The sequence below is a fragment of the Rhamphochromis longiceps genome, linkage group LG12 (assembly GCF_057381845.1).
Source record: "Rhamphochromis longiceps isolate RC_006_pf linkage group LG12, R_longiceps_female_GT1.1, whole genome shotgun sequence".
Taxonomy (NCBI): Eukaryota; Metazoa; Chordata; class Actinopteri; order Cichliformes; family Cichlidae; genus Rhamphochromis; species Rhamphochromis longiceps.
This window is the reverse complement of record NC_140568.1, coordinates 25,414,992-25,440,972: the sequence shown is the minus strand read 5'-3', so window position 1 is coordinate 25,440,972 and position 25,981 is coordinate 25,414,992. Positions and strand designations below refer to the sequence as shown.

Below are 25,981 nucleotides of genomic sequence, written 5' to 3'. Positions count from 1 at the left end.
CAGTGAGTAAATATTTAAAGGAGATTAAATCATTTATAACTTTGCGTCCTGGCATTCATGACGTCAGAGCATACAGACGGCACATACGACGACACTGTATGTATTTTCTTTTAATGCATGCAGCTTTGTGGATCTCGTTGCCTCCTCTTTATTCCTGCGTGCTCTCCTTGTCATCAGGGCACAGCTCTGCAGGAAAGAGAGAAACAAAATGTGACCGTTTCCCTGAGCAGGATGGAGAACGGTGGCCTCATTTCCTCACCATGTGCATTGTATTTTATGGATTCGATCCAAAAATAATGAAGACCTAAAAACTATTGCACTTAAATATGACATTTCGCAGGGCAGAATCTCCACCCTGTGGGAGTTAAAACTCTGTCGTTGGAGGTTTTTGGATAGCTGCTGACCTGTTTTGCCATCATAGCTGTGGTAGTCATCTGGGAAGTTCAAGCAGCCAACTTGTTTTTTGAAAATTTCCACATGTTTTGGATCAATTTTTCCTGTCCTCGCTGCAAGCAAAGAGAGAATGTCAACATCCAGGTTGCAGCCCTGACTTGATGTGCTGAGAAGTGCAGGACTCACTGAACTGCAGGATGTATCTGCCAGTGACGTCCCCATTTCGGAAGGTGTCGGTCCACAGGAGGCAGTCAGAGCAAGTCTGCAGGATGTGCCCTTTGTGGTCTGACAGATTTTCTTTCAAAGTACAGTGTTGGGTTATTTTACGAGAAATCTATTGTCTGTTGTGAAGACAAATTCATCAATCTGTAGCTCACTCACTGCGAAATGTGGTAGCAATCCCTGAGATGGTTGCATTTACCTCCCCCGTGATGCACCGGTTACTGAGAAACAACAAGGCATGGCAGAATCTGGCTTTCACAACTAAATTTAAATGTTTCGCTTTTAATACTGAATTGCATTAAATACATAAGTCTGTTTAACATATTGAAATAACATAATCACCAAACTCACAAGCAGTGATCTCCCCATCGCAAAGTCACAGTCTGATCGCTGGAAGTCGGGGACAAGTCTATCCAGGAGCTTTTCAGAGACTCCAGTGCTTTGTGGTACTGTTTGGGGTCGCCAGCTCCCATCACATAAATCCATTTTCCAAACACCTTGATGCACAAAAAAAATAAAAATAAAATAAGGTCCTTACATGTTTTAAAAAAACTCCAGCATCATTGTTGTAAATACGACAGAGAAAGCAAACACACTAGGTGACTTACCTGTTTGGGGTCCTCTGGCATAAAAGGCTTTACGAGCTCCTTACAGTCAGGTGCAGATGCAGCAGCCAGTGCAATGAGAGACAACAGGAATACAACAACAGGCAGAGCCATGGTCAGCCACAGGGATGTTTGCCGAACCTGTAACAGAAAACGTCTAACTCTGATTCATTTTCCCTCCGGGCTTCACACAAAAAGTTGTTTCTGTGTGAGTGCTAATCCTGAAGGAGGGGGAGGAGGGGAGGAGAGGGTCTGGGGGTGGAGGGGCTTTCTGCAGGCCCAAATGCACCAGAGAAGGTTTCCTAATGACCATGCATGCAGTTTTCTTCTTCTTTCCCCCCTCTTTTTCTTCTCAGCACTGAAAGGCGAGCTCAATAGCCCTCTGTTGCCCACGCCACTGCTCCTGAATGAACTCAGGCAAAGTGCCACATCTTGTCTTGGGCTGTTGAAATCTTTCAAAAAGGACCTGGAGCAGCTTTTCTGCAGCAGAATGAAGGATGTTTCCCTGTGGGGGCGTTCTGGACTCTGTGTGGTGACGGTTTAAGAGTTTAACATCTTTTCTCTTCCCTCTAACACTGATGTTATTCAGTAACAGTCTTTGTTGATGCTTTGGGGAACAGCAGTGTGATGGTGATCAGAAAATAAATGACTAGAACACAGACGGAGAAGTTAGAGCCCTTTTTATTTGCCGCGCACAACCAGTGGGAACTAGATTCGTACAAATACCACTAAAAGGATTTAAACTGGGCATTTAGACTTGATTTTTCTTAGCTCGAAAGACAACATAGTGTATTAAAAAGTTATTATGCAGCACAACATTGTATGGCAGCACATATAGATCACACTACAGCACTATTTAGTACATTTAAAGGAAGATTTATCTGGGTGTTTACAGAGCTGTGGCCCTCTTTGCTCTACTTTACTGCACATTAGGCTCTATCTCAGGTTGCTCTTTCTCTGTATTCTTGACGCCAGTTGACGTGGTCGCCCTGCCATCAGGACAAAGATCTGAAGGAAGAGGAAATCACAAAATGAGAATAGTGTTTGTGATGGTCACACTGGATGCTGGAAACACGCCTAAATGGTGGCTGACCTTTGCTTGTAAAGTGGTACTCTGAAGGGAATTTAAGACATTCTGCCTGGTTCTTGAAGGTCTCCAACTCAGAACCCTCCAGAGCGCCGGTCCGTGCTTTTCAAGAAAGAAAGAAGAGGACGGGAAAAGAAAGGTGGTTATTTAAAGCAGTATGTGCTAAATATTAAGCTGTGTGTTGCTGCTAAAATACGAGATGAAGGTTTGAAAAACGACTTACTGAACAGGAAGAAGTATCGCCCCTTTGACTTGCCGTCAGGGAGAAGAGTGGTGTCTTCAGACAGGAGGCAGTTGCTGCAGGTCTCATAGTACTTCCCGTCATGATAGGAAGTGTGACCATTGATGTTATCTGTGGAAAAAAAAAAAACTAAACATAACTCTGACTGTAACCCCCAGCGATTAAAAGAAATGAAACCTGCGGCACACATCACCAACTCAGTGAGTCAGAGCAAAAATACCACACATACAGGTGGTGTGACTTGTCATTCCTGAGATGGTGGCGTTCGCTATGCCCTGAAGACATTTATTTTCATTCCTGTGTTGAGATAACAACAACAACACTTTACTATACACTCTCAACTGGACCGCATCAGTATGTTCACACATGAAACACACGACACTCACAGGCGGTCAGCCCAGTAGATGGTGATGACTCCGCTCTCCGAGGACGCTGACACATCCAACCAGGAGCTGTTCACTGACAATATGTCTTCCTTCAGGCCCGGATCGTCCCAGGATGCCACGTGAAGCACCCACTTCCCATAAATCTTCCGGCACACAGAGAGAAAAATAAAATGCAAATGACTCTCATGACTGTTTCTGTTAGATGTGACCAGACTTTATTTCTCAGCAGAATAAAACTTTCTCTCATAGCCTGGTTAGAGAAAAAGCGTTGTGAAAATGTATTACATTATTGTTTTACTCTGCTGTGACTACAGACATGGCATTTGGCTTCCCCAAAAACATGGATTAGCCCAGAGGTAGGTGAGTCCCTTTCCCTAAGTTAAAAATAAATAATCATACAATTTTACTTTGCAGCTCTTCTAAATCATAATTTTTCTGCTTTATAATCAGTGAAAACTACTGTGTTGGAATCTAGTAGGGGACACATTAATGTAGCTTACATGCAAGATTCAGTAGAAGTGCTCGATGCACATGGACGCAAGCTTCCAGCTATTACTGACCAGCTGAAACTTTCTTTGGTTTTTAAAAACTCCAAGGAACATTTGCTTTATGCTGTTGCAACAGTAAACAGACCGTGCAGTTTCTCGGGGAACTGCAGTGGGATGGTTGCTAAAAAAATGAAAAATGTCCCATGCTGTACTCCAACCGATGGCCTTCAGCACACAAAAGACAGACAAGGAAGCAGTAACTGTGCCACTAAGAGACCTTGTCTAAATCTACTTAAAAAGTGAGTGAGATTAAAATCAGTATTAAAATTATCTGTAAAATATTTCAACCTGCAACCTCATTACATACAGCAAATAGCTTGCTGCTGTAGGGTGAACACACATGTTTGACGCTGTAAATAGTAAATTGTAAAAATGTGTTTACAGAGAAGCAGAGAAAGAGAAAAAAATGTCCCATGCTGACATGAACTGATGACCTTCAGCATACGAGGGAGAGGCCAGCAAAGTGATAAGTATGCCACTGAGGACAAGCAAGCAGGACCGTGCCAACCAATCAACAAATGATATTCGAATGAGTGAGGGTGTGAAATGAGAGCAGTGACCCCGTCTCTCTGTCTATCACAAAATGACGTATATAAAATGGGAAACAAAAGTGGTATTCATCTGTTTAAAAAACTGTTAGCATCCCAAGACATGGCTCTACCTATCTATGGATTTTGGTGTGTGTAGACCTTAAAGTGAGGTCAGGGGAGCGAGTTAAAAAAGCTTGGGGGGATTTTTGTCCAAAACTGGTTGGAGATAATAAAGAGGGAGTGAACGGGAGTTCAAAATGCCATTCCTCTGAAACAAACGGCTCCGGTTCAAGAAGTATGCATGTGTGGGAAGGGCTCCTTGAAAAGAAGACAAGCGTAGCTGTTTTGAAGATAAAAGGATGGCTGAAGGGTGAAAATGATGGTCACAGCGACAGGTTAAACCGAAAATTTTCAGGCGAGCTTTGATGCTTTTCGCACTCTGACCTACTTAGTTTTCACTGTTGCTCTGCAATACACATGAATGGGGGAGGGATTTGAGAGATATCTTTGTGACATCTTTGAAAAATAATTTAAAGACCTTAGAAGTTACTGTGGAAAAATGCGATATTGTTTTTGGCACATTCGTGATATTCATCGTGGTGTGACAACGACGTCTGAATGGGCAAATGACGTGAAAGAAAATGGGTCCAGAGGAAGGAGAGTGACAGCAGAAAAGTGAGAGAGTGCTGCCTCTCCATTCAAAGTCAATGGGACTTTATTAATAGAAAAAGTGGAATATTTCAGAAACTGCATGAAAATTTTGAAATCTGAATAGAAACACGCAGGACACGAGTAAGCCCGTCGTTTTGGCGTATGAACAGTGTGTCTACGGCAAATGATGTGCGACTAGTTCGCGGATGAAGAATAATAAGAATAACATATACTGGGATCTTTACTTTGCAACAATCCCACCAATAACACAAGATTCAGCTATTCAGTTCACATTAATATGCATCACTGTTATGACTGCTTCATAACAAATGGTTGCTCATACTCACGGGGCTGTGGCTGTCCAGCACCAGAGGCTTGACCAGCTCTTTACAGTCCGGTTTAGATGCGACGGCCAGGGAGGCGAGAGCCAGCAGAACTATAACCTGCTGTGCAGCCATGGTCCAGACAGCAGGCGGCCAGGGAGCAACACTAACCTCAGGGACCCCACTGCCAGCTAGAGCCTCCTCAAAGGGAACTGAGGGACATGTTTTGTAACAGTGGGCTGGGCCACACACACACACACACACACACACACACACACACACACACACACACACACACACACACACACACACACACACACACACACACACACACACCAAGCTGTGCACCCATCACTCCACAGGACATTATGTTGACTTATACTAATTTCATGCAGACTTATGCCGAACCAAGCCATAATAACACTTACTGTAAACTAATATATGTTGTGAGGAAATGCTTTCTGTCACCATGACGTGACTTTATAATCACATTAATAATTCTCCCTCTCTTTTCCTTCCTCTGGTTTCAGGAGGAGTCTTTCACTTGATGCATCCAGTCAGTCGGGCTTGTGTCCCATTTATCTTGTTATATAACAGCCAGCTGGCAAAGTCTGAATAGGACCTCCATCCCCTCCATCCCCTCCATCTTTCAGTATGCGAGCACCTCCTTGCACAGCCTCTCTCACACTAAACAAGGCATGAAAATAAAAAGAAAGACACACACACAAACACTCATCTGTTTTTTTAACATGTGCAATGTCTTTGTGACAGGGGATTTTTAGTGTAGCTCTCCCCAAATTTGGTTGAATTCCAAGCAGAGATACACTGAGCCCCTTCACTGTAGTCCTGACAAATGAGCCCCTTTGGAATGACCTCTGACCTCAGTGGGGTCCTCTATTCATGTCAGAGGGATAAAACACAGCCAAACTATTGACTAGCATGGATTTTAACTGTGGGTGGACGTGCCAATCCTTTTTCTCCTTGATATCAAATATTTAGCTAATAAATGCATTAATATTCTCTACTTCATACCTCACATTTCATAAAAGACTATTCCTGCACAAAGGACACATTAGTAGTTCAGAAACACTTATAATAACCACCATACAAATTTCTCCTTCTTTTTTCCAGTTGCTGTGGCATTTTCTCCCTTGTTGTGGTAACTAACTTTGCTTATTTACAGATTAACCTTTACAACCTATTCTAGTTAAATTTGACCTTGTTTGACATTTTTCATCAGTAAAAAAACCCCTAAATGTCATTCTTTTATCCTGACATTTGATGGCTTTTCCTTCTGAGTGAAGGAAAATACAAACAATTTAAAATACAAATACAATTTTTTTGTATCCATTCAGATACAAAAAATCAAGAAAAATTATGCTTTTAGGGAATCTTGAAACTGTATATGCCACGTCTGTGTGTATTTTTAATCGGACAGTGGTGACACTGAGTTCAAGGAAGACCTCAACACTGCCATGAGAAATGAACTCAAAGGACTTTCTTCCTATAACTCTCATTCACACAATACGTCTCTCTATCCATAACCTAACATTCACATACTCAGAAGACAGAGTTCAGTATCTTGTTCAAGAATGCTTTAATGTCCAGACCAGAGAAGCCAGTGATCGAACCACTGACCTTCTGATGGGTAGATGCTCAACCTCCTGAGGCAGAGCCGCCCAAACATGAGAACAGTCTGCGTTCTCAAATCTCTGAGCGCAGTTTCCTGCAGGGACAGACACACGCTGGTCTTTGAAGGATTATGAGAGAACCTCCATCCCATCATCTTCCACTCATCTAATTCTGGGTTGCAGAGGGGCTGGAGCCTATCCCAGCTATCACAGTACACCCTGGACAGGTCACTTATCAGTCGCAGGGCCTTAGTTAAAGTGTGACTTGTAGTTAAATGCTCTTTGAGTGGTACAACTAAAAAAAGGACTACATGAATATGAGTACATTTCAATTGCACCTGCAATGTAACAAAATAAAAACCAATTAGAATAGCTCTGAATGCACATAATAGTTTGCAGTATGCAAGATTTGAGTTCTACGTGTTAATTAATGTTGATATTTATAGATGGTAGTTAAGAGGATTTTTAAGTATTTTTAAAGATATAGCAGAGTGGACAGTGTTTAATGCCTGTAATGGTTATACATGATTATATATGATAAATCCCAACAGCTCTAGTTCTACATTCAATACAATATAATTCAGTCATTATAGCTTTTTGTTTTCATGTCTTGGGTAACACGGAACATGATAGTATGTAAAAACAGAGGGTTTTCTCCAAAAACAAGAGTTGTACATGTCAGGGGTTGTGTAGCGGAGAGGAATGTGAGGCTCCTAACGTAGACATGCAGGGGCAGGTGGTGGTGAACAAAAATCGAGCCATTTATTCAGGCTGAAAATAACATGACATCAAAGAAACACACATAAAATACAAAAGGGGACTGAAAAGATAAACGTCCTGGAACCTAAACTGGGAATCAACACTAGGGCCAGGGGGCACAGGAGCTGGGAGACACAAAACTTGAAATGCTGGAAAGGATGAAGGGAGACTGAGACAATATATACATAGGGGGGTTGTTAGGGGAAGTGGAGACACATGGGTTAAAATACACTGCTGAACTGACTCTAATGAGACAAGGAAGCTAAACTTAAGACAACCTCCTGAAATAAACCATGAAAAATAACTAGACACAGCAGCGAAGGGGCGCAGAGAATGACAGAAACTTAGCACAGGTTACACAGACAAGACAGGATAAACTCCAGTACTACATACACAATACTCACGACTATAACCATGGACAGAACTAGAGAATAAAAACTAGTAGGACTCAAAATAAAAGGTTACTATAAATAACAAACTCAACCTACAAGAGATGTAATATAAGTTCTAGATAATACATGTAAAATGTATACTTAAGAATCAGTCTGGAGATATTTAAACAGAACTCGAAATCTGACAAACACAGAAAAATCTACTGTGAAGTCGAGGCACTCTACCTGTTTCCCAAATACAGCAAGGTTACCAGATACCATACCACTTTTTTAAGCACTTTTAAAAAGAACAACAGGGCTGAAAAAATAAAATCACCCATATAAAATAAATCATTAACATCAACAGAATATTCAGGTTTTTATGTTTGAGTTTACAGACAAGCAGCCACAGAATGACAGACTTCGAGAGATTTATACAGCTTCACAGTTCTGACAGTCGTTGCAGAAACAAACATTTCTACTGAAAGTGACTTGGGTTAGGTTTAAAATCACATTGTCAAAATATATCTCTGCTGAGGACACTGTCCCGTTTCTGTGATTAATCACACTCAGTATTAATCCGATATTCTTTATCTGCTTATTGGTGCGGCCCTCCACAACAGTACTGGTTTCTCTTCTCATGTGACCCCTTGGGAAAACGAATGGCTGACCCCTGCACCCCCCCCCGTCTAGATCAGAAAACAGAGTGAGCAGCAAAGTCAGACAATAATGAAGAGGCATGATGAGAAGTCAAACGACGGCCAGCTCCATACCAGGACTGCTGAGCTCCTGTGGGGAGGCAGGGATGACTTCAGTGGAGGTTACATAAGAGAGGGGGTGGGCAGAGGGGCTGGTTGGACTATGTAATAGGATTGTGTAAGGCTGGTTTCAAAAGAGATAATGCTTCATTTGGTGTTTGTTGGTGATGCGTGTATGCGCGTGCTAAATGGTAAATATTAAAGGTTAGGTTTACTAAGTGGGCTAAGTGGGGAAAATTAGCATAAGGCTGCAATCACAAATATGGTAGATCATTTTCAAAACTTGCCACTTCTTGTTTCTCAGAAATAGCATTTCAATTCAGACCAAGGAGATGCAGCTGAAGGAGAATCCATACATTCATCCAGCTTATCCCAGCTGTCACAGGGCAAGAGGCAGGGTACACCCAGGACAGGTCGCCAGTCTGTAGCAGGGCTTGAAGGAGAATCAGTATTTGATTTTGTTGTTGTTTTAAAAAAGGCTAACTTTTCAGTTAGGAATTGCTGGCTGGGGTCGCTGTTCCTTGGATGAATCTCTCAGGTGGAGTGCAAGATGCATCCAGACAAGGCCTGCTGTATCAGCATGATGTGCGTTTAACAGGTATAATGTGCAGAAGAACATAAAACAGTATTCACCTTCAGAAAGGCGTTTACTATCTTTACCACATACTCATCACTTATTTATTTTTTTGGCTAACCACCACACTGCAGTATGGTGTGATGGTGATTATCACTGTTGCCTCACAGCAAGATGATCCTGGGGTTGACTCCACCATCTGGCCAAGGCCTTTCTGTGTGTTGTTGTTATCTTTGTTTGCGTGGGTTCTTTGCAGGTACTCTCGGTTCCTCCCACAGTCCAGAGACATGTAGTTAGTGGGGTTAGGTTAATGCGAATGTGAGTGCAAATAGCTGTCTGTCTCTGTGTTAGCCCTGCTACAGACTGGTGACCTGTCCAGGGTGTAACCTGCCTCTTGCCCTATGGCAGCTGGGACAGACTCCAGCCCCCCTGCAACTTTGGTAAGGATAACCAGAAGAGAATCAATTTTTCTTTTTTTTTGCATGCTGATAGGTGGTTAATATCACGTACTGTAAAATCCACACACCAATTTAAAACTCCACAGACAGTGCAAAACTGTCAGGATGGGACATAAAGGCCAATGATGGAAAAATATAGGAAGGGAGGGGCTTTGAAGGAAAAAAGCCCAAGTTTTAGTTATAAATTCGCAGGAAAGACTTGCCAAAGTTTGACCAATAGACCGGATTTACACGAAACAGAAGAAAGCAAACACAGTTTCTTTCTGTAAATCTTTATGTGAATACAAGACAAATCAGAAATCACAGTTTACTGCATCTTCTAGTAAATGTAAAATCAGTCTATTGCACCTATTCATACACAAACAAAAAAAACCCAGCCAGAGTTAACACTGTTACAAACTCCTTGTCCTGGACTGAACCCACCGCAAGATGAAAGAGCGCTTTCTCCACATCTGTCAGCACATCTGTGATACACATCTGAATACACACTTCAAACACTTGAGTAATTTCAGGTTACAGGATAGATCTGAGAGATCGAGTGAAAGGAGCTTAAATGTGTTTTTCTCTATTGTTCTTCCCGTCTTGCATCTGTTACAGCTTCACTTTCATATGGACACAGATCTGAAACAAAGGAAGGAAATCAAACTGATGAGTCACTGTTTACATTAGATGTACTGCTTACTGTTTGCGTGGATGGTGAACGCATCTCACCTGTAGTGTTTGCAAAGTATAAATCTAGTGTGAAGTTGAGGCACTCAGCCTGTTTCTTGAGGACTTCGAGATGAGAGGCCTCCAGTGTCCCAGTCTTTGCTGGAGGTAGGGGATGGCAGTGTTAACATTATTTTCAACAGAGTGGCAAAAACAATAAAAAAAAAAAAAAACAGTTTGAAACTAATTATTAACATTACAGAGTCCTAAAAGTTGGACACATATGGACACAGACAGGCAAATGCAACTCACTGAAGATCCTGAAGCCTCTGCTTTTTGTGGTTTCGCCGCCGACCTCTGACACCAAGTGGTCTGTCCAAAGCATGCAGTCGGGGCAAGTGGCCAGATGCTTGCCAATATGCTCATGAGTGGTGGAGTTATAGTAATCTGTAAGATACAAATTAGATGGTTGCCATGTTGTTTTACATCACAGTGACTATTTGATAATGTGAGTATAACAACATGTGATCTCTTACACGTGTCTGTGGAAGAGTTTCCTAAGAAGGTGGCATTGACACTTCCATGATAACATTTTCCATCCCTGTTAAGGAGCAGGAAAAAAATATAAGCACATGAAAAAACAAAGAAAAAAGTCAAGAGGTCAAATTACGTAACTCATTTGATGCCTCAAAGCAGGGGTGTCAAACTCATCTCATTACAAAACTGTAAACCTTGTTAAAAGCCCCAAATTTATGCCCTCCTTCTCATCTTCCTAAATTGTCCACTGGACTGGATTTGAGCCTTTGCTAGGCCGATTCTGGCCCACGGGCCTTATGTTTAACACCCCTGCCTTGAAGGTAGTACAAATCATTTAGAAAATATTGACAATTACGCTTTGTGTCCGAAGCGACTGAGCATGTCTTCACTGTCAGGTATGGGAGTCTGTTCGACCCAGAAGCTGTGCAGAGTTTTAAGCTCTTTTAATTGCTCTTTGCTGTCTGATGTTCCAGCGTAAAATATCCATTTTCCCCAAAGCTAGAGAAAGAAAAAAGAAAAAGTAAATTCAACTTTCAAAGAGATTCACAGCAGGTTCTAAAGAACCAGCATTTCTATTGAAAACAGAAAGGAGTTTACCATCTTTACCACATGCATAAACATGATCATCACTTGTTTCTGTGATCATATATAATAATAAGTTTATACATGCAAAATCACCAGTGGGACCTTTTTAACCATCCAAGGTCAAGTCTGTTTTGTTTTTTTGTTGTTTTTTTTTGCTAGAGCTAGGAGCATCAGCGATGATGATTCAGCCCTCAGGGATTTAAAACAATTTAAACTCAGATCTGCTTCATGGTGAATGTCTCTGCTGAGGACACTGTACCTTGCTATGATCCTCCACAGGCTTAATGAGTTCTTCGCAGCCTGGATCAGACGCACCAGAGAGCGAGAAGAGAGCCAGCAAAGCCAGGGAACAATGAAGGAACATGACGACAAGTCAAATGACAGGCAGCTGTATACTACTGCAAGACCACAACAGCTGGACTCTTATAGGGAAGGTGCAGCGGGGAAGTTATATAAGACAGGAGGTGGTCTTTAATGGGATTGTGCAATATTGGTACAGATAAGGATAAAGCTTTCATTTTTTTTTATCTGTGGTGTGCGCGCGTTTGCAGAATAACAAAATGGAAAACAGCAAACAACATGAATGTGCTGCATTCCTGCAAAAGCTTCTCACAGACATGTGAAACAGATATTCTCTTTATCCGTCAAGTATGAAGTGAGCAGCAGCAAAAGTATTTGACAGATTTGGGTAGGGTGGCACAGAAATAAACTATTTCACAATCACCATCTGTTGCAGCCTGGAATTGCCAGTTATTGCAGAACACTGGAAACTTACTGGAATTTCCAGGGTAGCGTCAGCCAAAACACAGAAAGTACAAATAAAGCAGATTCCTGAAAAACAAAAGCAAGCATAGCGTGTCCTTTTGTAGATTTCAGTTAATATAGGAGACAAGAAAAACCCTTTTCCAACATTATTTAACCCAACTGCAGTATTAATGAAATTAGTTTGTTGACTTGTCTTTAGCAGACCTACTGCTGAATGTCGCAGGTTCATTAGTGAATAGCTTTATGAGTCTCATCAGCTTTGTCTTTACCAAAGCTCCCAGTCATCACCTGGATGACCTACAGAGACATACTTTAGACCAGGTAGTAACACAGAGTGCGACAGTCAAACGCTTAACTACCTGTCTCACATTGAACTCCCTGCAAGATAAAAAAAAAAAAGAGCACCAACACATCAGCGATACAGAGTTCCCTCATATCAAAGAAAGCACATCTGAATACAAATGTGACTCATGGAGCCAGTTGATGTCTCTGGTTAGACTTGAGCGATACAGCAGGTGATAACAGTGTTTTATTGCTTTTTCCCTTTACATCTCCGGCACTTTCCTTCTCATTGGGACACAGATCTGAAACAGAGGAAGGAAATCAAACTAATGAGTCTCAGAACAAACACGGCTTAAAGTCAAGTTTATGAACGTCAATATAGAGATAAATATTCTTAGATTGGGGGGAGGTATGGTGAATTTAAGAGACATGATTAGAAACCAGAGGACACTTAACTAGATATTGCAAAAATGACGCAACCCGATTTGCTGAGAATCGGGTCGTCACACCGAATGTGAAAATTGATAAAATATTTTATATTAACTACAGTTTTTATGTATTATCTGCAAACTTTACGGTGATAAACTGGGCCTTGGGGGACACGAATAGGTTGGCGAAGCTTTTGACCTTAACCATCATTGTTAGTGCCCAAGATCAAAGTTGACCTTGACTGAAAAAAAACCAACAAACCCCAAAACATATTGAGTAATACAGCATATGAAAGGCATAGAGCAGGGGTCTCAAACTGCAGTCCTAGAGGGCCGGTGTCCTGAGGTGGCAATTCAGCCATTTGATTCATGTTACAGCTGCTCATGACATGGTGAAATAAAAGTACTTTTAGAAGTACATTTTTCCAAACACTTACATTTACTTAAATTTACTTGAGTAGGGTCAGGAGTTTTCTCCTCAGCCTGCAGTCAAGTTCTATACTCTTCCTAATGACCTACTAATTTATTCAGGTGTGTTGCAACAGGGACACATGGAAAGGTTTCAGGACACCAGCCCTCGAGGACTGGAGTTTGAGCCCTTGGCATAGAGAGAGCTGTACAACACACTCTTTTTTTTTTTTTTTTCAATACGATGGCCTACGACTTTACAGTGACATCATAACAGGCTGATATCAGCATGATGTAATAAAAACAACATAAGCCATAACAACTTTGATGTTATTACTGTTATAACTAGAGTAACAACATCGAGTTTTAGCATAGCCTCTAGCATAGCCCTTGCTCTTCTGGGGGACTTGCTGTTGTTACTATTATTATTAAAATATGTAGCTATACATGTAAAGCTATCCATCTATCTACCTGTCTATCAAATTTTAAGTACAAAATCCATCCCCAAATGATTGTTTGATAGAAGTTATACAACAGGTTTGGTAAATTTAAGTACAGCTTTAACAAACACAATTGTGATCATATTCATATAATTTCATCAGCAGATACTTTCAAATGCACTCCAAAGTCTGTTCAAAATGAAAAGAGATGACACTTTAAGGTTAGAGAAGCTTTATATCAGCATAGTCAAAACCCATGAAACTTCTCTGTGTATTTACAAAAACATAATACAAGAATAAAAAAGAGAAAATGAACACGTCACAAATGGAGTCCCACATACTGTCACAAAAACAGAAAGAAAAAAATGATCCAATTTACAAATTGATCTTTATGTACTCCCACTTATGGCTTCAATCTAACACAAAACAAAATAAAACATCTCAGGTCAGCTGTGATGGTGCGCCATCAGTCCATCGTTCCCTTTGCAATAATAATTCTCTCTAGCATTATCTTTAAATAATAATAATAATAATATCAAATACACATACAAGACAGAGGAGCTACATTTGTGAGCTGTACACTTTGCAGTAAGGGAAGGGAAAGGAGAATGTTTGCAGGAATATTCACCCTTTGTACATGATAATAATTCATCTTGGGCAGTGAAAAAGGTTTCAAAGATTATTTAAAAACGAGCTTGTTTTATTTTTCTGTACCAACCAATTGTTCATCATACTAAAAATCACAGTTTTTCCGGATGACAGTTAAGTATGAGTGACCAAAGCTTGCAGTTTATCATCCATACTGCTTACCTCTTATTACTTCTCTTTCTCATTTGAACATTTTTATGTCTAGGATATGGGAGCATGTTTTGTCACCAAGTAAAACAAACAAACAAACAAACAAACTAATGATTTCCTTCATTTCTGTCAAAAACATTTGTTTCGGCCCCACAAAAGCACATAATGGGAAAAACCCACAGGATGAATTGTAGTAAGAGTTCAGGTGAAATAAAAACTTTCAGTCTGTACAGTACTACTGAGTACTACGGATTACTACGGAGTACTAACTTTTGTGCAAACATTCCTCAGCCTTTCGCTGACTTCAGTTTAATTACAATTAGCATAGTGACTGATCTTATGTGACTTAAAGTCAGACTATGGAAGTTTTTAAAGACGAATTAGCTCGTTTTCCCTCAGACTAATTGAAAGATGAATCCGTAACTACTAGAATGCATGAATGCTTAGTTCAATACATTCAGGACTTTTGCTTTATCTGTCTTGCTTGGTCTGGTATGACCATTAGCTTTTAGTTGCTAAATGTTAGCTAATGCAATGACCTATCTACAATGCCACTTTGCCGACTTTTGTGTTTAGACATTTCCCATTTCCACCTGTTGCATGTTGGCTGCTGTTAAAGCAGGTTCATAGTCTCACTTTAAGCCTTGAGCGAGTTTTTTTCTTAATGAACATTCGCCTTCAAATTAAATATGAAAACAAATATTGTCAAGTGGGATGAGAAAACCATTGATAGTATAAAACTTTAAATGCAATGTATGCGGTCTTTAGACATTTACATACTCTAAAAAGACTTCTCAAATATCGGCCCAAGGATTGCGATGTCTCTCCACTTCTCTTCTGGTACTGCAAACAGACTAATTAGAAAAAAGAAGACTTGATGACAGCCATTTAGATCAATCAAACAGTGACTTTATATATTTAAACTCACTGGAATTTTAACTTTAGGCTACTGGTATTTTGTTTTTGGGTGCCGAGCTTTGTGATCTGATGCAAAGGCAGGAAAATCTGTCTGTGACCGGACTGTTTGCACTCTCATACACACCGTATGCAAATTTACAGTTCTCCTCTGGGTCAATTTTGTTCCTTTGTACAGTCTCATTGGAGCAGAGGAAGAGCAGATGAAGGTAGCAGAGTCACCACTTAGAACTGGAGAAAAACAGGAGCGTAGAAACATGGACAGAAACCATGGAAGGGTGGGACTTCGGTCAGGGGGGGTAGTAGTAGTAAGATGGCACCTGGGGCTACTGTCCGATTGGGCAGGTGGTGGAGGAAGAGTCACTGGCCTAGATGGCATCATATCATGTCTCACTGCTTTTTGGTGAGCCACACCAGGTTATTGAGCGACAGACCAAACCTGCTTCCAGAGCCCTCACACACTCATCGTCATGTTTGGAGAATACTGCAGAAAAAAGTTAAGCAGAAACATAAAAACGCAACTGTTTATGTGTTTAAGAGAGGAAAGCACATCTCTAGCCATCAGTCTTAATTATGCAACAGTCACACGAAGCATATTAGTGGTTGGAGACCAAAATTGCTAGGACCATATGCGCCAAATGGGACTTTGTTGCCTTTGAAATGATTGCTTTGAAGACAGGGATCAGGTCTGTGAGCACTCACAGTCAGCTGCGAAGCCTCTTTGTTTCACCAGCAAGAATTAGCATCACATTTAAAATCACGGCTGCATCATGGGAACTAAGCTAACTAGCCAGAGATAATGCTGGTGAAAATACACTATGTCCAGTTTAAACAAAGAAAAAGAAGATGGCAATGGCCATAAAGTCGAGGCTTCAGAACAGTAGTCAGCAAACCAGTGGTGGTGTTATCTTTTATATACAGTCTATATATCTTGCAGAGACTAGTAAGACTGATATTATCCGCATGGTAAAAAGTACAGCAAGTAGTATCTTAGCTTAGCATAAAAAATGGGCACGTTTAAGGCAAAGTATTACAGGGAACTCTCAGCAGCAAACACCTCCAGTAATCCCATATATTAAGAAACTAATTTTCACTCACACTTTCGCTCTGAAAAGGGTTGAGGAAGTTTCCTCCCATCTCTCCATCCTCCCGAGGCGTCCCAGGCTGATTACTCATACTTAGGTTACCAGGAGAGTTCTGTTCAAAGACAAATAAAACATATATCACAGTATCTGCTACAAAAATCAGAAGTGTAGTTCAGAGTAGGTGAAAAACTTCTCATACCTTGGGGAGACTGTCCATATCGCCCGACCCTGAAGGAGGGAACACAAATATGAAAATAATGCACATCACCACGATCAAATGAATACTAATTTTTCATGACAAATCAGGGACAAACATAACCAGAGGTTTTTTAGTTTGTTTGTTTTACCCCTGCCGGACACAGAAGCTTCTTGTTTTTGTACCTAAAGAGCCATTCATGTGATGTGGCTCCATCCCGGCCATTCCCCCTAATGGACCATCACTGCCTCCACCCATAGGAAACTTCGGAGAACACACATAGGGCAAGTTAACAGCAGTATTCCTGTTTGACTTGTAACACTAACACAGACCCAATTGCCACTCACATTTGGCCGGCTTCCACCTGGAGGGACTGTGTTTATCATAGTGTACATGTTATCTCCAGAGTTAGTTGAATCTGACACAACACAAAAAGGAAAACGGAAACAGTAAGAAAATTAAAGGTCAGTAGCATGTTTATATATCTACATACACATATACAACTGATACACACAGAGCTTACCTGCTGGACTTGGCATTATTGGTGTTCCAGGTGGCCCTCCTCCCCCCGGAGGTCCCTGAAAAGAGAGTTTTGTTTTCATGACATTCATGCATGATCCTGTGAATTAAAGCCTATTTAGCTAGTTTAAGAGTTTCAAACATACATACCGCATAGCTTCCTGGTGACGCAGAAGAGTATGGGGTCTACAAAGACAAAGAAGTAAACCACTCAAGTCATGAAATGAAAATGAAACTTCTTCAGTATTTTTGTTGCAGGACTTACAGAATTGGAGTTGGGAGGATTTGGCCAGGGTCTACCACCACCAGGTCCCCTAGAAAACACCCATACACTTGAGTTTTTTGCATTTGGCAGGGTCTTTGTTTCCAATTTATTTGGGAAGAGCTGGCAATAACAAGCTCCCCAGATGCCAGAAAAAAAGTAAATGGAAGAAGAAGAAGAAGAAAAAACTAAAGAAGACTAAATAGAGGGAAAGGTTAAGGTTGTGGTTTCATGTTCAGAGCCAAAAGTTAAAAACATGTGGTAAAGCTGTAGGCAAAAGACAGTTAAAGGAAACGGCTGACTATAACAACTCTACTGAGTGATTAAAGATAGCTGACATTTGGAGAAAAATGTGCTGAGTAAGCTTACATTTTTAAAATAGATACACAGACAAGTGTATTTTACTCTTTTATAAGCTCATGTGCTCAGATAGGCCTTATGCTACTCTGTCTATATGTGCGTGTGTTATGGTGTTATTCATATACCACTCACATGCTCATACCAGGCATCCCAGGACCAACCAGAGCATTCAGTGGTGGCCTCATCCCACCTCCATAGTTCTGGGAAAAAACAGAAACCAGAATTCCATTTGGACACGACTACATGAGAGTAACTATCAGAAACAAAACTTACAGCAAGTAGTCCTCAAAGAAAAATCATCTTGACCCAAACCTGGGGTCCTAGTGGGACCATGCCCCTGGGTGGAGTCATCCTCTGCATTGGTCCTCCCATATTTGGATGTCCTGAAGTGTAGGATTTACCAGAATGAGAAAAGGTTCTCTTCAAACATGCATTTTTGTGTTTAACACCTTTTTGTGGCCACTTTGGTAACTCAAACCACAGACGAGGATGCATTTTTAAGGCGACGAGACTTAGATGGCACAAATGCTAAAATTTACAGCTGCTTCAGTGACACCGTTTTCTTGGTCTGATGTTGGTTCGACAGCGGCTGAACACCATCTTCACCCATGCATAATTTAAGTGTTGTCTGGAGCAGTGAGTAGTTTGCGTAAATGGGAGTATGCTTGATTCATAAGAATACCGAACATGCTGGTTTTAATATTAATGATAATAGTATATCAGGGAGAGGCTAACCATGAGTTCATCTTGGTAACAAGCAGCTTTCAACTGGGTTTCACGGTTATCTGAACACTATTAAAAACTCATAAACGTGCCATTCTTCCAGTGCAATGAATAAGGGCGACTGTTTCTTTATATACCGTCTTTGATCAGATATAACAACGCTTTCAATTTTCAGTGTGTTATGTGATTTCTAGAGGGACTCTCCAGAGAATGTATTGTCATAAAACCTTTGTTTCACAATCCCCTCGGGAACCCATTCTGACTTTGGTGATTCCCTTCTCCCAATTATAGTGTCATAATGGGGTTTATTTATTTTGTAATGAAATATCTTGACAGCTACTACGGTAAAATTTGGCTCAGGAATCCATGATCTATAGGTGGAGAGTCCTCTTTTAGTCGTGTTAATACATAAGGGTGCATGTTTTAAGGGCAAAACCTCAATCAGGCTATGATCGCACAGTAAATATTATTTCAAAAGACAAAATCCTGCCTGCCTGCATTATTGTTAAATAAAGTAATTATTGACTATATGTGTGTGTTTCAGTGTGGGCATGCACCTTGCTGTCTTGTGGGATCCATTCCACTTGGTAACATAGGCTGGCTCCCTGGAACTCCTCCAAGACCCTACAGAAAGAAGAGGATCCATCTCCAATGTTATAATCACTGTGATGTTGCTCATTTATACAATTCAGTTACGTCTGCTGCCTGCAGGGGTCAGTCTGGCTCTTACCTGATTCGGTAATCTGAGGGGCGGTCTTGGTCCTCCGGGGTATCGAGGTGACATAAATGGCTAAAAATTAGGCAAATAAAATATTACATGCAGACAAATAAATGGACTGACCACATGTGTAACAAAGATTTAGAGGGTGGCACAGTGGGAACTTCATACGCTCTTCAAAGCAGGGAACCAACCAGAGCTGCTTTTATGTTTTCACTTGAATTCAGGGCTCATTTTCCTTTAACCATACAGCAAACGGAGGAAGCTGACCGCATTTTCACTGGAGTGAATTTATGAGGGGGAGAAAAAAAATGACAGGAAAAAGAAGGATGATAATGATGTCAGTGCGTGTGTTAACTCTGTGGAATTTGGCAGCCTGTATGAGGAGCTCTTTTGCAGCTGTGAGTGGGCTTTCACTTGTCCTCACCACAGACAGTAGCAATGCTGTTGCTATGTCTGCTGAACTGATGCCACCCCGGACAGAAGAGCCACTCTGCAGTGGTGGAGGAGCAATGCAGAAATCTGCCACTAGAGCGCAATGGTCCTCTTAATTTAATCAGAGCCTTCACTTAAATTGCTGTCTTAGTTGTGCTTAAATCAACTGGATGAAGCTACAGCATTTTAGGTTTCTTTAGTGATGGCGTTACTATTTTTTTTACTATTAATTAAAAAATGTAAACAACTAATCATTATCAGCAAATGACGTAACAGAATTTGAATGAATAAAACGAAGCATCATTTGTGACTGACTTTGGAAATAATGTGCAATTTATCACAAAAAAAAAAAGATAGTGCAGATATTCCGTTATATTTCATACACAAAAAACCAGACAGAAGAGCTGGCAATCAGGTAATTATTATATTTCTTTAACTAAGGTCCTGACAAGACCTTGCCTTCAAAGAGCGACTGATCTTCAGAAGCAGACGGAAAAAGCCGTTCGGACTCACATGTGAGTTTATGAAAGCGGAACTAAGAAATGCCCGGGAAGACTATTGATCTTTGCGTCTAATCCGAGCGCCTGAATTTGACTGATAATGACGTTTAATCGATGTACAACTGGCAGAGGCCTTCACAGATGATCTGGGGCAATGCTGCATGTGTGCGTTTTTGTGTGCCAGAAATTTATCTCTCCTGTCAGATTAGTTGTGTTTGAGATTGTACACATATTCAAAGGTAACGTACGTGAATATACATACAGTTGTTGTTATCTGAGAGTGAGTTCTTGCTCTTAGGGGATTCATTGGATTTCTAGTTAGGATGTTTGCAATGCGCTCTTTCAATTTAAAATGCCTGGAGATGGCTTGTTGCTGTGATTTGGAGCAGTTTCAATACAATGCAATTGAAATGAAGTGAGACTGAATCTGCCAAATATGGGGAAGCTTAAATTTGAGCTGATATTACATCCTCTGGAGTGACAGAAACATGGCCGTTCAGCTCTGCGTTGCATGCATACCTGAAAGAATCCCGGTGGGACTGGCCCTACTGGCATGCCCTCTCCTGGGGGAAGGTTACCGAGGACTGGGCTCGGTGCTGCTGCGGCACTCTGAAAGAGACAAATGGCGAAAAAGGGAGACTTCAACTCAGATCTCAGACTTGTCAGAAACAACAAACTCAACACCTCTTTCACCTGTTTCATCAGCTACTCTCCATTTTTCTGCAGAATAAGCAAACAGATATAATAGTTTGGATAATTTCTGTCTTCCTCAAAGCAGGAATTTACTTATCCATGTTGCAAAGATAACACATCCAACACCAAATACCAGATAAGCCTGCTACCACTTATATAAAAGTCATAGTCTGCACTGCGAGGGTCTTTCCCCATCTCTCTCCCTCAGTGGGATATTTCCTGTTTCTGCAGATGCCCTGCCATGCCGGCCCAGGTTTATTTTTATTCAATGCGTTTTTGTTGTGCTTGTCCCAGACGGGTGGCGCTGGATCATTTCAGCACTGCCTCTGTCTGCTTCCTGTCGCATTGTACAACCAAGTTACCACCCAGCACCGGCCTCTTCTTCCTAATCCTCTTTAGGAATACAGAGCAGACAACGCACAGTGTGGGAGAGTGTACGTACATCCATATATTGTACACAATAACGTGTGAACAGTGGGCTCATGAAGCTGGAGTGGCTGCATCTGTGTCAGTATCTGCCCACTCTCTGTTCTATTTTTCTGATCTTCCTTTTCACTTTCTCTCCCCCTCTGAAGGCACTGGAGGGGTGTAAAGAGATCCAGCGAAATTCACCCAACAGTCTCTGAAGTTTCCGCCAGCTGACTTTTTAGGTCAGACAGGAACAAGGTTTAATCAGAGCTGAGATAAAAGCAGACTGACGACACCCCTGTATCCTCCTCTGCTCCACCCCGCCACCCTCTCTGTTCCTTCGCTCTCATATCTCTCGATCGTTAATGTTGAGCAATGTCGAACAGGATGCCGTGCAGTTTTTAGATTCTATATTCTGCTGTAAACATAGGCTGTATTTGTCTCAGCAGATGAACGTACAGATGGACACAGATGGATATTTGCAGCTCCATGGTTCAGTAGCGGGAGGCTAGATTTGGTGTGTGTGTCTGTTTCTGTGTGTACAAAATCATGCACTGCATCAAGTGTGTTTTGTTTTTTGGGATTTTTTCTCCCCTTTTATTCCCTCTCCCTCCTCGCACCCTGGATTACCCAGAATGCCTTTCCACCCTGGCAGCCTGGAGGTCTGCTGAGTTTGCCTTCGTGCACCGAGAGAGGGAGGGAAAGAGGAGAAAAGAGGACAAAGCAGAGATTATGAGTGTGTGTGTGCATGTGGCAGTGAGTGTGTGAGCGCACTTAATGTTTGTGGCGGAAAAAGAAGAACGGGAGGAGGGAGGAGGAGGGGATCTACCTGACCTGCTGACAAAGCAGCATTTTCCCCAAACACCCAAACACGGCAACGAGGAGAAATAAAAGCAAAAACAACAAGCCTCAAAAAGCAGGACCAGCTCTCATACATGGAAAACTACAGCAACGCTAAAAGCTCTGGTACTGCTGCCGACGGTTAAGTGCCTTTTGATTACGACAAATCAGGTTGAGTCAAATGACATTAAAATCTGAATGAATCACAGGTTTAACAAAGCCTCTTTAAAAGAAGTGATTTTTTCCCCCCATGTTTGTCTCCATACGTTGATCTCTAGAAGAGTCACGTGGGTTAAACAGTGTAAAACTGGGATTTGGAAACAGGCGTATTTGCTTTGCCAGTTGTGGCAAGCAGCTTCATGGCCCATTCTCTCATTTTCACAATGACAAATGAAGCAAATGAGAACAAAAACAAAAACGCTGAGTTGATTCTAAATATTGAAAATGCAGTTTTTAGATTTTTAGGTGAAGGAGTTGAAAACCGCCCAAAATAAACCAACCAGAGAGACAGCAAAAACTTTGAGTGGCCGAACCAACAGTGTGGTAACTTCTTAAACAGAATGAATGCGCTGCTCAGCTCAGCAACACCAAAAGACCTGCAAGACCACAGAGGACAACTGCAGTGGATGATTGCAGAATTCTTTCCTCTGTTATAAAAACCCTTCACAACATTTAACCATTTTAACCTCTGCTACAGTAACACATTCAAGGACGTGGGCATATACCCAAGCTCCCTAAAAAGCCATTCGCTGATCCAGAATGCTGCAGCCAGAGTACTGACAGGAACTAGGCACGGAGAGCATATTTCTCTTCACTGGCTCGCTGTTAAATTCAGAACTGAATTAAAAATCCTTCTCCTCACATACTAAATCTTGAATAATCAGGCCCCGATCTTAGCTATAAGACTGCTGGTTTACTTTTAGTTCCTAGATTTGAGAAAGTAGAACTGTTGGTTACACTCAAGAACAAGGAGGTCAGACTGGACTTTGCCAGGAAACATCTAAAAGAGCCGGAAAGAAACAGCTAACGGTAGAGCTGATGTTATGGCATTAGGATATATGGCTGCCAGTGGGACTGCTATAACAGTAGCAGCAGGATAACCTGTGAAGTGTGCAGGCCTGTACTCGCTGCTCAGATTCAGCCAAATGCTGCAAAACCGATCAGACAGTGCTTCACAATGGACAGATAATGACCCACACAAACCAAATCCAAAAGCAAACCAAGAGTTTCTCGAGCAAAGAAACGGGACAGTCTTCAGTGGACACGCCACTCACCTGATCATTATTTCCAGTTACTAAATACAAAACTGGAGGCTGAATCACGTGTGTCCTTCCCTCCTCTGAAAACAGAATCTATAAAATCTGTTCAGTTAAACTGACGGCAAAGCTTAAAGATCTGCAGAATCATAACACCTGGTGTCGCTGTATAATAGTAATGTGGTGCCATTACCTCGTGTTAGCCACAGCGATGCTGTGATCCACACAGCAAACTCCTCGTTGTCAGTTCTGTTTAAATACCGATTCACAAGCGAGCTCAACATATTCCAGCACTTAACCTTAGCAACCACAAAAGATCCACAGATTGTTACACAGTTAATGAATCCATCATTAACACCTCTCACACATCAGTGTTTACACTTTTCTGACAAGGCCAAGTGAGAGGAACACTGAGATAATGAGGTAATGCCTGTACACATTAACACCGTACAGTAGTGTACACTATTGTGTGAATGTAGCTGCCAGCAGTGGTGCAGTGTAACGCTTCTGCATACACTTCTCACTGAACTTAAATGCAACCGAACACTGACGCTAATTTCCACTGCACTTCATTTGATGGACTTCATTGCCCATTCAATTTGCAAACAAGCTGTAAGGCCAATTATAACGCTCAAAAATTCTCAGCCCTTAAATGAAAATTAACCTGTCTGAAACTGGATTTGGGGGAACGACAACAATTTTTCTTGGCGGGTAAATCATTGCTTTTGCTGCCAATGTCCATGCAGCATTTTATAGTTTCATTGTTTGCTACATTTCCAGTTAAAAACATGAAGGGAAAACACTGCTTGACCGCGCACCACCGTTTGTTCAGCTGTGACACCTGTACAGCTGAAACATGCTCCATGAACAATGGCGTGAAACAGAAACACTGTGTAATGACAAAACTGCTTGATTATTATTTTTCTGTATAATATATATATTTTTTAATAAACAACAAAAACTAGTATTAGACAACACCTGTACCTGCCTATAAGACAGCAAAACATAAGCCAAATGTGTTGGACTCTACCTTTTTCTTCAGTATAAATACTGAACTTAAATACAGTAAATGTACAAAAATAAAAAAAATGAGAGTAAATTTTTAAATTTTAAGGGGTCTTTTTACAGTGCTGGGTCACAACAATCTGACCTGAGCTATTCTGTTACTCCAAAAGTCTTTGCCTTTTTTGCTGTATTGATCATGTGTTAGAGAGCATTGTTTTAATGAATGCACAATGGCGGGGAAAAGGTATTGCATGCATGTATGTAACATCGACCTGAACCATGATACCACAATGACTAAAACGCTCAGCGTTTGAGTTTTCCTTTAATTTGTCACACCCATCTGTAGATATACAGATAACCAGAATGTCAGTGAGCTCATTCGGCTCACTATCCATCACAGTTTACAGGTTATTGTCTGTGAAACGACAAATGTTACCTTGACCTTGAGCGCAGTTTGCGTGAAGACTCACTACACTAGGAGGAGTAGGCTAGCAGATGGATGCCTCGCCACGCCATAAGATAGTCGATCCTTCGGCCGGATGAGCTGATTAAAGTGTATAACAAATGAACTTATCTTCAAGAAGAGTAAGGTTCAGTCCACTTTAAGCAATTTCCCTCACTTCTTTTCTTAAAACTATCTTCGTTCTTACACTCGTATCTTTTCCGATACTCCATCATTTTCTAGAGCGATCCAGAAAGACCTGATTGAAGCGTAACAAGACATTCAACTCTTCCGTCTGCCCATTCGGGAACCCCATTACATTACAGCTTTTCATTTAATGAAGCGCTGTGTTTGTTGTGTTCTCCCCACATTGCGGTTATTTGCACGCTAAACGAAGTGTTTGTGATGAAACCCGAGGCAGTGGAACAGCCCCCGAATGTCCTCAGATGAACACCTGCATCTCCTGGCAAACTCATTTGTTTCATAAATTATTCAAAACACCACCCTCCAGGAGGGGAATTACAGTATACCAGACATACACAACAAGGCATACAATAACACAAACTACAATTGCCATTTATGAAGTTTAAAAAAAAGGTCCAAAAAAGAGGCTAAAATAAGGTCAGCTTCTATTTCAAACTGTGAAGACTGGTAAATATAACAGCGTCTTTCCTGTGTGAAAGAAAAAAAGGCAGTAAATGTATCATATGTCACAACAAACAAGGGGGAAAAAAAAAAATCACCCGAATTCGAGGTTTACTCACTGAAGTATTAGATGTATTAGATCTACCAAGTCCACTCTGTTATCAAAAAGCTTCCCATATTATGGAAATATGTATAATTTCTCCATCAGAAATGGCGCTTTCTCTCCCGAAGCATCTCCTGCTTTATGCCTGAAAACGACCCAAACATGTAATTTGCTAAACCTTTCTATAAAAAGCACAAAAATGCATCGAAAGAACTCCGTAGTCATTCATATGTAGGGCAATTACGCTGCAGCTCAACACTTTACAACTTAATCAGACTTCCTCCATACTACATTCACAGTACACTAATCCCATCACACTAAAGGGCTCACAAATACTTAACAAGATAACTTGCAAACTCTTTCATCCCTCCATGTTTACAGATTAATGCGTGTGTGTGTTTGTGTGTGATGCATGTATACTTAGCTTGGGGGTGTGTGTGAGTGTGTG

The 25,981-nt window shown here is 41.2% G+C and overlaps 4 protein-coding genes across 4 annotated transcripts in view; all 4 read right to left on the bottom strand.

Moving 5' to 3' along the window:
• Positions 1 to 51: 51 nt before the first annotated feature.
• Positions 52 to 1,823, bottom strand: LOC146657326 (uncharacterized). Its single transcript, XM_085425326.1, has 6 exons — positions 1,224 to 1,823; positions 967 to 1,112; positions 775 to 836; positions 580 to 690; positions 405 to 506; positions 52 to 186 (listed from the first exon to the last, which is right to left on the bottom strand). The coding sequence occupies exons 1-6, from the start codon at positions 1,332 to 1,334 to the stop codon at positions 149 to 151; spliced, it is 570 nt and encodes a 189-aa protein (XP_085281452.1). The 5' UTR covers positions 1,335 to 1,823; the 3' UTR covers positions 52 to 148.
• A 62-nt stretch (positions 1,824 to 1,885) lies between these two features.
• On the bottom strand, positions 1,886 to 5,197 carry LOC146657325 (uncharacterized). The gene is made up of 6 exons (XM_085425325.1): positions 5,011 to 5,197; positions 2,935 to 3,077; positions 2,778 to 2,845; positions 2,531 to 2,659; positions 2,314 to 2,409; positions 1,886 to 2,228 (listed from the first exon to the last, which is right to left on the bottom strand). Exons 1-6 carry the CDS (start codon positions 5,119 to 5,121, stop codon positions 2,140 to 2,142), a joined length of 636 nt encoding a protein of 211 aa, XP_085281451.1. The 5' UTR covers positions 5,122 to 5,197; the 3' UTR covers positions 1,886 to 2,139.
• A 4,588-nt stretch (positions 5,198 to 9,785) lies between these two features.
• Positions 9,786 to 11,907, bottom strand: LOC146657324 (uncharacterized). The gene is made up of 6 exons (XM_085425323.1): positions 11,567 to 11,907; positions 11,078 to 11,220; positions 10,722 to 10,786; positions 10,498 to 10,632; positions 10,249 to 10,347; positions 9,786 to 10,158 (listed from the first exon to the last, which is right to left on the bottom strand). The coding sequence occupies exons 1-6, from the start codon at positions 11,669 to 11,671 to the stop codon at positions 10,103 to 10,105; spliced, it is 603 nt and encodes a 200-aa protein (XP_085281449.1). The 5' UTR covers positions 11,672 to 11,907; the 3' UTR covers positions 9,786 to 10,102.
• A 1,938-nt stretch (positions 11,908 to 13,845) lies between these two features.
• The window catches only part of LOC146657323 (single-stranded DNA-binding protein 2), a 61,931-nt gene continuing 49,795 nt past the window's right edge, over positions 13,846 to 25,981 (bottom strand). The window contains exons 5-17 of the mRNA XM_085425322.1: positions 20,661 to 20,750; positions 19,219 to 19,278; positions 19,046 to 19,112; positions 18,078 to 18,148; positions 17,898 to 17,965; positions 17,409 to 17,457; positions 17,294 to 17,329; positions 17,148 to 17,202; positions 16,972 to 17,042; positions 16,810 to 16,888; positions 16,628 to 16,656; positions 16,442 to 16,540; positions 13,846 to 15,827 (exon numbers count right to left, since the gene is read on the bottom strand). Of these exons, the coding sequence (XP_085281448.1) occupies positions 15,798 to 15,827; positions 16,442 to 16,540; positions 16,628 to 16,656; positions 16,810 to 16,888; positions 16,972 to 17,042; positions 17,148 to 17,202; positions 17,294 to 17,329; positions 17,409 to 17,457; positions 17,898 to 17,965; positions 18,078 to 18,148; positions 19,046 to 19,112; positions 19,219 to 19,278; positions 20,661 to 20,750 (804 nt within the window). The 3' untranslated portion in view covers positions 13,846 to 15,797. The remainder of the gene's footprint in view (positions 15,828 to 16,441; positions 16,541 to 16,627; positions 16,657 to 16,809; positions 16,889 to 16,971; positions 17,043 to 17,147; positions 17,203 to 17,293; positions 17,330 to 17,408; positions 17,458 to 17,897; positions 17,966 to 18,077; positions 18,149 to 19,045; positions 19,113 to 19,218; positions 19,279 to 20,660; positions 20,751 to 25,981) is intronic.